Source organism: Opisthocomus hoazin, chromosome 1, assembly GCF_030867145.1.
Source record: "Opisthocomus hoazin isolate bOpiHoa1 chromosome 1, bOpiHoa1.hap1, whole genome shotgun sequence".
Lineage (NCBI taxonomy): Eukaryota > Metazoa > Chordata > Aves > Opisthocomiformes > Opisthocomidae > Opisthocomus > Opisthocomus hoazin.
The window spans coordinates 22,450,755-22,467,755 of NC_134414.1; the positions used below are offsets into that span (position 1 = coordinate 22,450,755).

The window sequence follows — 17,001 nt, forward strand, 5'->3', positions numbered from 1 at the left end:
GATTAAGTTATACAGTATAATGTTATCACTCTCTTTGATTTTACTCTGACACAACAAAAATACACTCCTAAAATCACAAGGCATCAGGAAGAACCATTACCTCAAGCGCATCAGAGGTAAACATTTCCTCCTTTTGCCCATTTATTTCTACCCCTGTTTGAACGAACTATTTGGAAGTAAAAGCTCCATTTCGTCCTCATTCACACACACTCTCCAGTCAGGCTGTTGCTAGGGTCAAGGGCATCTACATAATAACCACCTAATCGAAACTTATAGAGCAATGCATACATTGCAGGCAGCCAAATGACATCTATGTGTTCAATATGCAATTGCTCAGGAAATCTCAAAATTTCTTATGGCACATACTGTCATTCACCATGCATGCTCACCTCCTGTTAAAACCTCTGATAGCATTGCTGTCCCTTTGCTGATGCCTGGGTTGTAGCAGTTGATCTTCTGTCACAAGAAGTAGTAATGAGGAACTGAGAATTTCTCAGTGGTCCTGCCTGGACAGGCCAGCAGACAGCCAAGAGCCCCAAGCTGCCAGCTCCCCTTCCCTGCGGCCTTGCTCCTTGCCCTGCCAGGGGCGAAGGGGCCCAGCCCCTCACAAGCCAGGCCTCCCAAACGGGCATTTGGGATGTAGTGAGGGCTCCTCGGGCACCACTGCCACCACTTGTGCCAGGGACCCGGCCGCGGCCCAGGCAGCGCTGAGCCCTCGCCGTGGCCAGAGCCCCAACAAGAAATCCCTCATGGACACGGGACCACCTCCCCGGGAAGACCAGGGCTAGGGCCTGGACTGGAGAACCAAAGAACTTTCACTGGCCTGCAGCGCGGCCTGAGGGGGCACGAGGCAGACTGGCAGCAACGCAACGGCGCCCCGCCGCCAAGCACCGCCCTGCGCCTTTTCCGTAAGGCCCGGCCCCTTCCCTCGGCGCATCGCTGCGCACTTTGCGTAGCGCCGCTCTTCCCGTCGCGCTGTCACCGTTCACCGCCTTTACCAGGGGGCGGGGCGTGCTCTGCGTAGACGGCTGCGAGAATCGCGCAGCCTGCGCCGGAGGCGTAAGCGGCGGCACTTTATCCGCGCCCTTCCCCGGTGCCGGCGCAGGTCCTGCGCTCCCGTCCTGCTGCTGCCATGGCTGCCCCGGGGCCGGCACGGCTCCTCCGGGCCGCTGCCGCTTCCTCCCGCCGCTGGCTCTTCTCCGCCTCGCCGGCAGCCGGGGCAAGGCCGGGCTGCGGTAGCGCTGCCGTGAGGGCGGCCCGGCTGTTCGGCGTCTCTGCCCGGGCGGCGCTCAGGTAAGAGGGTCGGAGCCGTGGGGCGCCGGGCGGGCTCCTCTTCCCGCCGCGGCAGCGTCGGGCCGGGCCGGGCCGCTGCCCGCGCCTCGGTGCTGAGGGCATCCGGGGCCGACGGCCGCCTGTGGCAGCGGCCGAGCCGGGCCGGCGCTGCGCGACCTTCCCCCGGCCGCTCTCCGCGCCGCGGCCCGCCGTACCCCGCCGTCCCGGCCTCCTCCTCGGCCCCCGCAGGCCGCGCTTCGCCCCGGCTCTCGCCGTCCCGCCTGCGGCTGCTGCGGGGAGGGCGCCGAAGCGCTCTGCGGGGGAACCGTCCCGTCGCCTGCCCCCGGCCCCCGCGGGTGGGCCGGACCGCCTTGGGCACCGCGGCGGGGCTGAGCCGTGGGGCCGGCCTGGTCTGGAACCCCGCTGGCAGAGCTTACAGCGTTACGGGAAGCTAAACTGGGGCTCCTGATGTGCGGTCCAGTTTTCTGAAAGGTTGTGACCTTGTCAGTGTTGATCTCGCATGCAGTGCAGCGCTTGCACCCCCCCCCCCCCCCTTTTTTTTATGAAAGTCTGACTAGGCTTGTATAAATACAGCACATATCAGAGAGAGCCCAATACTGAAGATCTCTTCTGCCTTTGGTGTAGTTTTTCTTTGTTGAAGAGCACTCATGCGTCTCAGTGTGCAGAACCCCTCCTCTCCTCACCAGGAGGAGAAACACAAGTAGGTGTTTCAAAGTGCGTTATATCTGTAGACATTGAATATTCCGCAGCCCACAACTATAGATTTGAGACTTAGTACATGTAGTCAAAGACTCTGTTTATGCCTGGCCTTCTGGCTTGTAGCTTGCCTATTCAAAGATAGTTCAGAACCTACAGTTAAGTTTCAGTATTTAAAATGGGGAAGTTTTAAAAGCCTAATTTACTTGGTTGCTGGAGAAGTTTCTTTGACTTGAACAGGACCTGCAATCAGCTGCCCAGCATCAGGGATGTAGCCTAGCGTGTTTCCAGAGGGCTGGGTAGGGCACTCGCTGTCAAAACTGTTTCAATAGTTTGCTTTTAAACTCTCCTGTAGGTGCTCTTGTACTTTGCTCCAGCAGATACTTTTAATATGGAGAGACAAACTAGCATTTTAGTCTAGAACTCCCATATGAGATAGGTAAGTTGCTAGTTTAGATCTCTCTGCTGAGCAACCCTACTGAGTGTCTTAAAAAAGTCTCCATGGAGTGAGTGCCCTGACCATCAGTTATTTTGAGGTCCCTGATTTGCAGTTTTTAATTCAAAAAATCAAAATGTTTTCCTAAAGTATTGTCAAATTTTTAAAAGTTATTAAAAATTATTTAACAGGGTAAAAATGGGACGAAAAATATTACTAAGAAGGGAAGACAGTCCCTTACCTAATAGTAATGTAAGACCTGTAATCCCTCAGGTCTTTCATAAACATACTGAATACAGATTTGAATTTATTCACATTCATTGCACAAGCACACCAGTAAAAGAGCTCACACAAGCCAGTATTTCAAATGCATTGTTTATATATTCCATGTCATAACCTAGCTGAGTTGGGAGAAAATCATTGTTTCTTTCATATGTCTGTGTTTTCTCCGCTTATGTGCAGGTTATTTTCTCTAGTCCTGCTGTTTCTGGATGTCCTATTATTTGAGACCTGGTTCCTGAACTTTATATGGTCAGTCAGTGTGATTCCAGTAAAAAGATACCTCATTGTTTGTATATGTAAAATTAGCAGCATTTGTGTCTAGAGGATTAAGTCCTAGCAATAGAAATCATCAGCTGAGGTGATTCTTGTGAGGTAGACATTCATGAGGTTTTTGGTGAAGCATGAGGCGTTGTGTTTTCAGTTACATTTCATTCCTTCTCTTGCTCCATTTTTATCCGTTGTCCTTCCTTTTCATTTCACTGTGAATAGTAATTATCTCGGAATGCTTTTATATGGGCTTAGATAGCTGTACAATATTTTTGGTGCACAACATAGTTTTAAAGATTAGTTCAGATCTATAACTTCCGTATTTTAATTGAGGCCTGCATAGTAGTTTCATTCATTAAACTCTTCAGGCAATTAGGTAGGACTGTTGAATTTACCATTTAATAAAAGATCTGGAAATAATAGAGTTGGTGTTGCCATGTGCAACACCAGGCTACATTTGTTATCTTTATGTTTTGTTTGGAGGAATGTAAGATGTGATTCTTAACTTGAAAGTAATAACTGAAGATTCAGAAGGATACTTCTTTCAAGGGGGAAGAGGTAGCTGTCTTGCAGTACTTTTTTTTGCATGGGAGGGACAATAAACAGCGTTTACAGTTTTCTGGTGCTCTTCTGTGCATTTGCAGTGCACTTAATTTAGAGTATCCTAGGGAAGCTTGGTAACAAAGCTGATAGTACTGTGGCAACCATATGAAGAAATTAATTGTGTTTTACATCTGGTGAAAAGGGTTTATCTGAGCATGAATTGGGATCTTTATGCAGATTACATGAAATATGTTTTGTTCTTCCTGATGATCCTGAGGCTGTTTACACTTACATAGTACCTGGCACGTGTTTCATATTAATTACCTGTAACTAGTTCACAGTATGGTGGTGTTTGTTGTTTTTGTTTTTTTTTTTTTCCTTCTTTACGCAAACAATGTCTGGGTAGACAAAAGTCATGTTACTTGAAATTTATAAAGCCTAAATATTGTTTCATGCAGGTGTGATAATAATTTTTTTAATGGTATCTTCCAGTCGTTGAAAAGATCTGCACAGTATGTGGTTTGAATGTCTGACTAGTCTGATTATTTCGTACACGCAATTCTGAAAGTATTTTCACCACTCGGGCTCATGCACAATAAAGCGTCAGTGATTTTTTTTTTTTTAATTAAACATTTTGGCTACGTGAGGAGTGGTAAAGATGGCAGCAGCAGAAAAATATCCTACTGGAAGACTTAAGAAGGCTGTCTCTATAACAAGTACATTTTAGTTTCATTTATAACCAGGGTGGGTTAGGTCCTGTTAATTACTGTAGTGATATTTAATAAAAGTCAGTAACTTAGTGGTGTTATTTTGGTTTGTGCATGCCGCACCAGCAAGGCATGCACAGCCACTGTGCAGTTCCACAGCTGGCTGAAGTTAATGTAAGAAAGTTACTACCAAAAAGGGGATCCAAATCCCATTTCCTCTCTTGTGTTGTGGGCAGTGGTGCTTCTGTCCGTTTTGCTCGCTGGTTCAGCTGGGGCTACTGTTTTGTTTGATTTTCAGCCACATTAGCAAAATGAGTTGACTTGAGGTAATACCGGTGTAAGGATGATGGCAGTGTGATTTGGAGTGGGGGATCACCCAAACCCACATTTTTATATTGGGAAGAGATTGATGTTCGTGAAGTTTAGATTCTATTATTGCATCATAAAGTTGCAGTAACAGAAATGTTTTAAACTGATACAGATTTCGTATATGGGGCAGATCTGACTGTGTACCCGTTCTGACATTCATGCAGCCATTGACCTGCAAAGGCTGGGTTTTGGCCGGCGTTGTTTCCAGACCCAGTTTACTGCATGACAGTGTGAGCACTGGACATAGAAGTAACGAAGGAGGGAGGGCAGGACTGTTCTGCTTGTGCCAGATTAAAGTGTAATCACAGGTGAAGACAGTTTTGGGTGTGTTTCGAAAACTGGGAGGGAGATGGCTTGTTTTTTTACAAAGGTTCCAGTAATCTAGTGGATGGCTGGGTGTCTTGCTGTTTGGTCCATGTTACTTTTGATGGCCTCATCCTGTAATAGAGGAAAGGGTATGTTTTGGATATTGAACAAGTGTTTAGCACTTGCCATGTCAATACCTTGGGCAGAGATATGCCATAAATGCAAGTACATCTTGTGTTGTGTCTCCTGGTGGGGCTGTGTTTGTCATGTTGACAGAAACATTTTGGTCAAAGAGAATGTGAGCTTTCAGTGAGCTCTGGAAGGGCTTTTTGAAGCAGTTTAAAACTACAGTGTGGTTTACTTTGACTGTCAGAGCATGAATCTGTACCTTTCCAGATGCAATCTAAACCCGTCAGTCTTAAACTACGAGTGAAGGTGGTGAATTTTGTACTAGTATATCTAAGAAGTGGGTGCTTGTTTCCTTGGTTGTGTTGGGGGAGGTGTTAGCACAGCAGAGGAGCAAAAAGAAGAGCAAATTGGTAACTTCAGCCTCCACAGAAGGGTTTGCTGGAGGTGGTCCTTTGATATCATAGGTGACTGTGCAATGTTAATTACATTTTGTAAAGTTGTATCTTTAAGGTTGCTGAATTTTATTATAGTACATACATCGCCTGTTTTGCAGATCAGCAAGGCCAATCCTTCAGTATCGATTACAAGTTTGGAATTAATTTATAGTTAAAAGTAGCTTGTAGCTGCCTTTCAAAGAAAGGACTGAGGGATGGTATGACAAGAATTGAACATGACATCATAATGAATCACGGCACATACTGCTGCCAACTGAGTTTACCAGTGTGGCAAATATATTAAGTCCAGAGCAACAAACATTTGTTGTTTTTCAAAACAAGCTAGGACTCAGATTGCCAAAGCCACATTTTCTTTTACAGCCAGTTCCAAAAATAATCTGTTTACTGATGTTTTAGTATGGCCACTTTCAAATTTTTGCTTCAATATTCAGCTCTACAGGTTAGAGTTTTCCAGGGGTTGACTTGATTTTTAAGCTTGTATGCTTTCCATATGATAGATAACTCTAGGCCCACAGTTACTAAGAAGATTAAAGGTAATACTAAGCATGCTGTTCTTAAACACGGATTTCATATTGAAACATAGATATTTGCATCTCACCTCTTGGCAGGTTTCTTCACTGTCCATCCAATAGGATTTTCTTGTTTTCGTCGCTTACTATAGGAAAGAAAATAGTCTGTTTAAAACTGAGCAAGCTGTATTTTATTTGTTAATATATCAAAAACTTTAATTTGCTTGTGAAATGACACAATATGGAACACAAAACCTCTTTATTTTTTTCCATATTAAAAGCTTTAGTCTTAAGAATTATTATGCAGACTGCAAGAGAATTTTTTCTTAAATAAACATAGTTGTCTGAAAAGCAAAGCAGGAAAATAACAAAACCTTCTTTCTTTGAAGCCAATGTCAAAACTTTGAACTTCATTGGAATTAATATTTACAGGGTGAAATCCAAAGAGAATCTATGCTCAAAAAAAGCTGAATGTTTCTGGAGTATATCCATTTTTGGGAGGAGAGAACAGTGAAATTTTGGAACTAATAAAGTAAAATGCCTTAAACGCTGAGCAGAAATGGAAAAATTTAAAATTTGTCCTAAATTATAATGATGAGAACAATTAAAATTTAATAAATCCAAAGCAAGTGTCCGCAGAAAGGTGTGAAGAGGAGCGTTTAAAGTGAGCTCTTTCTATTTGATAAAAATACAAATAATGTGCCTAAAATAAAATAGCTCTGACTCTCTTTGGTGAAAGACAAAACATCAGGATCCTATATAGCTTCTAGTAACAAAACACAAATCAGGTTTTTTTCTTATTTTTTGTGGCTCTTCGTTTAATGTACAGCATTAAATGCCTGTACCTGTTACAGCTTTTAAAAGCCAGTAACTTAGGTTTCTGTGCTCAGAGAGTTGGTAGTTTTTACTGGTTTAGTAGTATTCAGTAAATTTTAAAGATCTAAAAAATTCTAGAATCCTTTCTTTAATTCCATTATATACTTTTCTTTTTCAGCTCAGAAGATAAAATAACTGTTCATTTCATAAATCGTGATGGTGACAAACTAACAGCCAAAGGAAAACCTGGAGATTCACTGCTGGATGTTGTTGTTGATAATAATCTAGATATAGATGGTTTTGGTAAGTAAAGTCATTGAAGACTGTATTCAGTGTCTAGAAATTACGTTCTATTGCCAGTTTATTCATAAATACATACCGAATCATAGAATCATTTAGGTTGGAAAAGACTCTTAAAATCATCGAGTCTAATTGTAAATAAATATTTATTTATGAATTTATTTATAAAACCTAGCTGTACTTTATTTGGATTTTTTCCCTATTTTTTTTTTCCTGCAGGTGCATAGAATGTTTTGGGTCGAGTTCTAAAAAAGTATTTGGGGTGAGCCTTGCTTGAGTGTTACAGGAGGGGAATGTGGACAGAGCGCTTTCAAGGTGGTATCTGAAAGATGCCACCTGCAGACTCTTCTCAGTTGAAAGGTTCTGGAGGCAACACGAAACTGGTGTATTTCTGACAGTGTCTGGTTACTTCTGTAGTGCCATGCTGTCTCAGTTTATTATCACTTTTTGCAGCACAAATTGCTGTGGTATTTGAGTGCTAAGTGAAACAACAAAATCCATGTCAGTTAGCAGGTAAGAAGAAAGTTTAATTCTTATTAAAAAACTGGGGTGAAGGAGACCATTGTCCTACTGAAATTCTGACTCTTTATAAGTTCTACTTAAAATCAAAATAGGAGGCAGTTATAAAACCTCCCTATTTCTTCAAACTTTTACGCTTTCCACAGTTGGTTCCGTTGAAGTTGTAGGATTCCTCCCATGCAAAGCAGTGGTATTTGGTAATGGCAGTTATATACCTCAGGACAGGTATTTACATGAACATGAGCTTAAGAACTAATAGCACAGACTGAGGCAGGAAGCAGAAGTTAAATTTGCATGAGTGAATGCATAGCATGGAACAATTAGAGGGAAAAAAAAGTAAGTAGGCAAGCGTGGCATAGTTTGAAATCTGAGGTGTGTTTTATTTAAATGGAAATAAATTTTACTGCTAGTAATAAATTCTTTAAGAAGAGTTGTCTCAGACATAAGTCCGAGATTTAAAATCCTATGTCTAGAGTTGCATATATTTGGGGAAGAATAATTGTCTCTTAAAAATCTGTAATGCATTGGGATAACTAGCTTGATGTATCACTTATTAAATGTGTCATATAGGCTTATGGCTAGTCTGCTTGTATTCTACAGTAAATATTCTCTCAGTTTGCATAAATATCAGCCATGTTAAAGGATTGTGGTAAAGTGGGGGGGGGGGGGAAAGGTAATTCTGTCAATATACAGAAGCCAAACTAAAAATACAGATACTGTAACAATAATTATAACATATGCTAAGTCCCATATCAATAGTCATTTGGTGATGAAACATTACACTAGGGCAGAGAAATAATGCAGTATAAATAATGTAAAAACGTTATGTTCTGTGTTTAGGAAAAAGGTAGTGAAGGAAAAATGTGAAATGTAAATCTTACCTGTTTACATCTATCACTAGGGGGCATCCCATGTGCAGTAATAATAATAATAATAATAGGAACATCTTTGTATAAAGACATACAAAGTTGTTGAATAATTCAGCTGCACTCAGTTTGTTTGCTACTGCTAGCTTTATAGTTGCAGGAAGACCCTCCACTGTTCAAACAGACTGTTCAGTGTTCTTTTCCACCCTCATCCCCCCCTTCTTCCCTCACCTCCCCCACCATTGAAACACACTGGTGATATGACAAATACTACATTTTTTTTGGCACTTCATTTGAGCTCTACTTCTTCACTTGCGTTTCTATGTACTTGAAAAATTGATACATTTTAAAAATCACATCTGCTAGTGCAGTGTTACGCTTGCTTTGAATATATGCTGTTGATGCTGTTACTACATGTAACAGTACGGTGCTTTCTGTATGATTCTTGCGAATCCCACTGTTTTGTTTCATAGCAGTGGCTATACATGCAGCCTTCCTTTCCTTTGTTTCCATGTGGATAGAAAGGTGATGTGGTCACAGTACTCTTGGTTCTGGTTTCCCTGGGAATGAGTAACTAAATTAAACTTGGCTAATATCTTTACCTGCTTCTCGCTTACCATTTTAAATCAGAGGTGGGGGTTTATGTGCCCCAACCCCAATGTCCAGAGAAGTGTGAAGACTTCAGCTTTCTCCTCCTCTTCAAGTTGCATATTTCTTTTTCAACAAGGTGGAGAGCTCGGTGTGCGCCCTATACAGTGGCAGAGGCGAATTAGTTAGTTTTAAAACCTTCACTGTCCTGTGATGACCTAGTTGCTCTAGCAGCTGGATGTGGTTGATGCTTGTTCTCTTCAGCCCTAGCAAACAACTAGATCCTTGGCTTAGGCTGGATTGTCTAGTAATACACATAGGCCTCTCTAAGACACAGAAGACCATCTCTCTCTAGCCCGACTACTTTTGTTGCTGTGGAGTAGTGTTCTGCTGAGTGAGAAGAAATACCAAGTATAAAATCTTTCCGTCCTGTATTTCTGAGGATTTTTTTTGTATAGCACGTGTCTTCTGCTCAACTTCTTGAGGAAACCTTCTTGAAACCATGTGAAAGAGAGGGATAGAAGGATCAACCTTGGAAATGAATTAGGTGATACTGATTGACAGCATAGTCTGCTTTTGCATGCTTATTATAGAGAACTTTTCTCTCCCTAAATGATAGAAAGGGAATTAGTTAAGTATTTAACTAATTACAGCATTCAATACTATTGAAAGTTGAATGCAGAGTAGATACGTGAATGTGGAAACATATGAAACATTGATTTTACTAATCAACAGAGACACTTCTTGTATGAGACAAACACTTATATATGAAGGATGCCTGCTGGAATTATGCTGTAGTTTGAAACTTGAATTTGCTGTTATCTTGATTGTTGTTGGCTTTTTTCCTTCAGGTGCATGTGAAGGAACGCTAGCCTGTTCAACTTGTCACTTAATCTTTGAAGACCACATATTTGAGAAACTAGATGCAATTACTGATGAAGAGATGGACATGCTGGACCTGGCATATGGCCTCACAGAAACGTAAGGCGACATAACACTTCACTTGCATCAGAGAATGGGAAGAAGTGTTTCCCGATGGGGCAGTCCAGTATTCTTAGAATGTCTTGTAATCAGCTTCTAGTGAATACCTAGAATCTGTTACACAAATGGGACTGCGAAGTTTAAATATTGTTTATCTGAATTCGTATTAAAAAGATGTCAGTACTGTTTTTGTAAACTGAAGAGTGGCACTTGCCAGTGCTTGCTTTTCAGAGGTGTCTGATGCAGAGGTGTCAGATACTGAAACTGGTTCTTTCAACAAAAACTTTGTCGCTGCTGTCATGCGTGTGAATTTTCTTGTTCTTGTTTCCTTTCCATTCTGTTTTCTGTTTCCATTAGTCTGTAGCTCTTTAATGTATTTTATGAATGTGTTTGCATTAGTGTTTTAGTTTCGGTCAGATCTTCTTTTCACAGAATCGCAGAAGGGTTGAGGTTGGAAGGGGACCTCTTGAGGTCATGTGGTCCAACCCCCTGCTCAAGCAGGGCCACCTAGAGCCGATGCCCAGGACCATGTCCAGATGGCTTTTGAATATCTCCAGGGATGGAGACTCTACAGCCTCTCTGGTATTTATGTCTATCGATAAGATCCCCCCCTCCCCAGCCCCGAGCCTTCTCTAGGATAAACAGTGTCCCACATGGCAGTGTCCCCACTTGTCATGCTTTGATTCATGTCAAAGTAGTGTCATGTGCTCTTAGAGTGCACAAGCCAGAGTCCCTTTGGGTTAAACTAATCCCAAAGTGCACTCTTAACTGCTAATGGGCATTTCTGTGCGTAAGATTAGACTAGTGGTAGTCTAAAGTAACCCTCTGTTCTACATCTTCCCCACCATCATGTGCCTTGTAATTAGGGTGTCATATCCTCATCACAGACCCGTTCCTAGTGGGTTGCACTGCTTGCTGGTGTACACAGAGCCTGTATCATAGAACACACCCACATGAATAGTAGGCAGCTATGCTGTACAAGGTTTCATAAGCCCTTTCCTTGGAAAAGGAAAAAATTATTCTTCAGTGGAACTGCTTGTCAAAGTTTTTGAGAATCTTTCCAGTGATATCAGAGGGCTTTGTACCTGGTCTATATAGCATAGGATTTTTTATGTCTCTGCAAAGGAGTACTCCGAATTAACTCATTTATCGCCTTATACCAGCAATGGGAATCCTGTAGTAATCATTTTTACATGAGGGTACACTTTTTCTTGCTTCAGCCAAATCTTTTCTGGGAGGCAGTAAAGGCAAAGAAGTCAAGCTATGAGGAACTTGTTTCAGCTTCTTTTGTTTTATCCTTTTTCCTGTCTCCCCACAACATCTGCAATCTTGAAAAAAGTCATAAGCCTACTGAGTGTGAATTTACTTCACTGTTACTATCTACTGTAATTCTGCTACAAGTTTTTAGGTTCTGGGCCAAACAAATTACGTGGTCTTCTGTGCTGATACAAACATGTAATGGAGATGCATTACTATACTCTGTCATAAGTATAAAGATAAATGCTTTTTCTTGTCAGTGACTCTGGATTTGGGAAAGTTTCAGCCAGCAGCTGCCAGGGAGGTTAATGTTTCTTTGAAATGAGAAGCTAATTGAAAAGGTTAAAACAAAATTGTCTGGAATAACTGCAGAATAGTAGAGACTATTAAAAGTAGTGAGATGGGGGGCACAAACCCTGAGTAATTAAATATTTAAAAAGAATACTGAAGAAAAAAATAAGCTGAGAAATAGCTTGCTAAAAAGTAGAAAAGTATTTTTGTTTCTACCTGATCAGAAGCAGGAAACTTGTCTACATGATGAGTATGCACTTAGAATATAAAAAGATAAAAGCAAAGCTTCTTTTGCATTGTTGCCTCTAGAGATGTTATGGGATGTCCATGCACTGGAAGGTTTCTTTGCAGAGGGCTTCCTGGAATATCTGTCTCAAACTGATGTGCCCATAGAAGTAGTATTACAGCAAATAAGTAAAATGAGTCAGAAGAAATGGTAATGACTGGGTAGCATTCACCCAGGAGTTCTGTGGGAATTCAGTGTGACATTTCTGAACTACTGTCTGTAAGGCTTAATGAGCTGGTTTAAAACGGCTTTCCCATCAAAGGAGTGGAAGGTAGCAACCCTGCTTTGAAAATGAAATAATCGAAACTGGATTCCGTATTGGACACATTAATCATGTGGATTTGGGCTGTTGCTTTTTTCTAGTTTCTACTAAATAATGGTAAGGAAAGAATTCAACAGAGCTTTTGTAGAGGGAAATAACAGATAGGGGAGTTCAAGTGAATCACTAAGCAGGAAGAAATGTCTTACAGTCCGGATAGTTTACTTAGGCCCAGAAATCATTTACTAAGTTTTGAGTTGCAGTAGGATAAGAGCAAAGGCCCTGGAAAGGATAAGTAATTGGTTAAAAAAAAAAAATACTGTCTTTTAACAAGGTAGAAGTATTGGGGTGTCTGTTAAGAGTATGTGATCAACAGTGTGATCTGAAAGTGATCAGTGCTAGGTTTTATGTAGGGACCATGTTCATCAAAAACTTGGGAAGAGAGAATGAAGAGTAAGGCTTGCATATAGGCTGTGTTGCTCAGTGTGTTAAAAACTGTCAGTGAAGACATGTGCAAGGATCTTGTGCCATTGAATGATAAGAAATGAAATTTGGTGTTAATAGGTTCAGATAAATGCATACGGAGAGGTGAGTAGAACAGTGGTAACTTTGCATACTTGAAACGGGCTGTCAGCTAGCTGGTGTCTTTCCAGGAATGTCAGCTTAAGGTTTGGTGTGTGAAGGGGAGGGGAAAAAAAAGAGGGGGGGGGGGAACACCAAATAAACCAAATCCCTCAGTAAGTGGAACATTGGCAGTATTAGGTAGGAACAGGTAGAAAACCAGAAAATACCATTATATGACAACATGGGGATTCACCAGATCTTTACATTTGTGCAGCTGACTTCCTCTTTTGTTGGTTTTTTCCTTTTTTACAGTAGTAGAATGAAAGGAAATAAAGGGAGGGCCTATAGAAGTGGTTAAAGGTGGAATGGCTTTCATACAGGGATTGATTAAATCATCTTTTTTTGGGGCCCAAGCCTCTTCAGCTTTAAGGGGTGCGTGAATCTTGTTAAATATCTATAAAATCGTAAATGCTGTGGAAGAATTTGAGAAGGATATGGTAGTTCGTTTCTCAGTGTTGTTCAGTGCTGCCTGGTTTCTTCGTACTGCTGTGTAGCGGGGTCAAAAGAAAGGGCAGTGTTATTTCATGTGAATCCATTGCCACTGCAGAGTACGGGCGCAGTTAGCGTTGGTCTTCAGTGAAAAACAGACACTTCAGTCAAATTAAGCTTTACAGGCACTGCTACATATGAATACCAGAAATCACATCTCTCTAACAGATTTAATTTTGAAAGCTGTTCTTACAGATGCATATTCATGAGATTAAATCTTCTGGTAATGTGTGCACTTGTATGTACATTCCAGTAATTTGAAGTTGATGTATACAATCGTTTACATGGAAGTATTACTTCTGGTTATAGTACTGAATTGGGAGCTTTAACAACAGTTGATCACTACATGCTTGAAAGAGTTCTGTATGGATATTAATGTAGTACCATTTTTTTTGATATCTCTGCCTACATTCCTACAATGATTAAATTATTGTTCAACTGGTGCTACAGAACATTGCCCATCCTTGCTGATGTTTGAGTATTCTATACTGAATTACCAAGGTATGGACCTTTAATTAAAGATACCCCAGCAATAGAAGTAGCTTGTGGTGTCTGCAGAATTTTGTGATGGTATTAAATCTTCTGATTTTAATTGCTCACATACAAAATTTTTTCATGCTGTATGATAGGTAGAAAAATAAAGGATTGCATCCACTCGGGTGCCATGAATATTTTATCCTTCTCCTTGCTATGTTTCTTGTCTCTTCACTCTTACCTTTCCAGTGTAACGACCCAAGCTTGAGTTGTTTAGTTTCAAAACATCGGGCTGTCTTCAGCCTCTGGGTGGGTTAGGGTGTGCATTCTCTCAGGTTTCCATTCAGGTTCATTGCCTTCATCTCTGCAGAGATGCCAGATGTGCCTTGGGAGATCAAGTGTCATTCCCTGCACTTGACTGAACTATTAGTGAACCACTGAAAATGGAAGTCACCCTTATTGTGCGTTGTCTCAGCAAGTGGGAAGTACTCGGTGTACAACTTCCCAATGTACTGAGCTCTGTTACTCAGTGTAGATCAGGATTATTGCCACTTACATCTTTGTGTTGATGCATGTGGTTCACTACTGGTCCCGATTAAGACCATGCACAAAGGTGGCTGTTTCTAGATCATGATGTGTTTGGGATGGCTGAGTGTTGGAGGCATAAGGGGTTAAATGCTGTTAGATTTATGATTGGCTAGAACTAACGACAGCACTGTATTTCTCTACAGATCACGTTTAGGCTGCCAGATCTGCTTGAAGAAATGGATGGATGATATGACTGTTCGGGTACCAGAAGCTGTTGCCGATGCTAGACAATCAGTAGATATGAGTAAAAACTCCTAGAAGAAAATATCTTAGGGGTTTTAAAAAAGCTTAATTATTTTTATAACTTATTTTTAAATGTGTAATTAAATATGGAAACTTACATAATTGTGAGTTATTTTATATGACTATCAATATTAGATTAATGATATTTTAATTTTCTTTATAGAACCTCCTATATTTTTACGCTTAAAATGCAATAATACTTCTTATAACTGATGATCGGATTATAAATGTTAGCAAGTATATTACAGATTTCATATAACGTTATTCTGCCAGACCCTGTAATGATGCTTGAAAACTGGATCACTTGTACAAGACTTCTCCTAAAAACTCCTGGGCATTTCTAGGTTTCAGACCTGGATATGTTAGAGAACAAAACTTGTAAGACTCCATGGGGTCTTTTTAAAGTGTTGTCATTAGAGACGGTGTGCTCAGAGCTAATTCACTTTCTTGATAAATATGATACTTCCTCAGCAAATAGTGGATTTTCAGGGTAGGCATTTTCCAGACTTTGGAATCTTAATGAGATGTGGCAGATTCTGTCTCGCAAAAATACTGTTAAAACCATGAAATCTAGGGGCTGATACAGAATGTTGGCACCTGCAGCTTAATTGCTGCAGTGCATCTCTGTTGTCCAAATAGAAGTCAATAAACCTCAGTTTAACTGTATTTGCGTTTGACCAAACCACAAATACAGGGATGCACATGGCTGAGAGTAAAGTCTTGGAGCTGTCTAATGGGAGAGCATATCCACTGGAGGTTAATTGTAAATTCTTGCTGTCCTCTGAAGATGTCTAGGCTGGGATTGAAGAGGACAATGTTTGTCAGCATAAGATTTGTTCTGAAATCTTTATCTCTTACTTCAGTTTTTGAGCTTGTTCAGGAGGCAGTTTGATGTTAGCTAGGGCATTCAGCTTGAAGGGAATCCTGGATTCTGCGCCTTGCTTCCAGGATCATTTCAGTAATGGTTTATGTGAAATGACCAAGTATATTTATTCCATAAAGAGGGATTAAGTTCCCAAAAAGGGGTTGGGAGACCTCCGTGGTGGGATAGCATGTGGACTGATGATGAAGAGCTTTCAGCTGGATCTTGTTTTAGTCTTTCTGAAGTAGACCAAAATAAAATAATGTCTCTAAGACTCTTTATTATTCTCTCCATTTTTTGTTGCCTAAATACTTAAATGAAATGGCTGTCACTAGTACAATAGTTGTTATAATTACATGGTTATTTTAGTATTTGGGGCTTGTTTTTATGTATATAACCTGTTTATGTACACTTGAATGATCTAATGCATTCATTAATGCCTTATTTGAACTGGTGACAGTGACATCTAGACATTTTGCAGTATTATATATATGGGAGAGGAAAAAAAAATTATTTTTCCAGTGTCAAATATTGGGATTATTTTGAGCTTCATAAAGGAAAAAAGTCTCTCTGTTATAAAAAGAAATATTTTCTAGAACTCTATTGAAAATAGATCTAGTTCAAGTTCTTTGATTTCTTCTGTGAGTAGCTGTTTGTTTGTTTCATGGGGTTCCTTTTGGACCTTCCACTAGAACAAGGTATGCTTGAAGTGGTCTGCTCAGATAACTTAATCATGTAGGGTTTTTCAAAGTACTCTTCCTATCTCATATAATTCAAAATATGACTTGAAATTTCCTGGCTTTTTGAAAGACACAGAGAGTGAGGTTGGGGGGAAGAGTGGAAATAAATTGAAGAAATGTTCTGAACTTGCTGCAGTCTTCGACTGCTGTGACTCTATAGTTTAGAGGTTACCCTCTCACAGTCAGGCGTTAAGGTAAATTGGTTGTCACTTTGTATTGCCTTTGTTCCGAGTTCATTTTTATACAGTAATTATTATTAGATCTCAAATTTTTCTTTTTCACATGAGACACAGCTCTTTAGCTTCCAAGGAGGGAACTCAGGTCATAACCAGATGTACTGTGCATTCTTACATAGGAAAGAAATCCAAGGTTTTGGTATAGCTGTGGGGTTTGGGGGTAGATATTGTGTTTTCTGTGGTTTAGGGTTTTATTGTGTTTTGTTTTGGGTTTGTTTTTTTCAATTATAGCACCAGGCACTTCTCCTTGTGGGAGTATTGAAGCGCTTAACACTGTTAAATGTGAAACGGCTCTCGTGACATTTTTCTTTCTAAGCCAAGGTTTGTTTCGTTGCACATTTCTTGTGACAGCTTCTCATCATGAAGACTTTGACTCTCCTGTAGTGTGCCTGTGGAAGGAATTATTTAGCACAGCAAGGCAAAAAAGGATACTTCAAAGTTCATTTTGAATTGTAGAGGTATCCCGTATTGCATGCAAATGGAGATCTCAGAAGGCGAAGGAACTGACGTGTAATCCCCCAATGCACAGCTCAGAGATACTTGTTTCCTTATTGTCAAAATGATTTGCAAATAAATCTTATTTTATACCA

At 40.7% G+C, this 17,001-nt stretch overlaps 1 protein-coding gene across 1 annotated transcript; it reads left to right on the forward strand.

Annotated features, from left to right (window-relative positions):
* Nucleotides 1-1,038: 1,038 nt before the first annotated feature.
* On the forward strand, nt 1,039-17,001 carry FDX1 (ferredoxin 1). The gene is made up of 4 exons (XM_075418543.1): nt 1,039-1,293; nt 6,987-7,111; nt 9,933-10,062; nt 14,474-17,001. Exons 1-4 carry the CDS (start codon nt 1,133-1,135, stop codon nt 14,586-14,588), a joined length of 531 nt encoding a protein of 176 aa, XP_075274658.1. The 5' UTR covers nt 1,039-1,132; the 3' UTR covers nt 14,589-17,001.

Bases quoted from the DNA above. Each gene is read 5' to 3' on its own strand.
- FDX1 (XM_075418543.1), top strand. From the start codon at position 1,133: ATGGCTGCCCCGGGGCCGGCACGGCTCCTCCGGGCCGCTGCCGCTTCC. The intron at 7,112-9,932 runs GTAAGTAAAGTC...TTTTTCCTTCAG, and splicing joins TCTAGATATAGATGGTTTTG to GTGCATGTGAAGGAACGCTA. The intron at 10,063-14,473 runs GTAAGGCGACAT...ATTTCTCTACAG, and splicing joins GCATATGGCCTCACAGAAAC to ATCACGTTTAGGCTGCCAGA.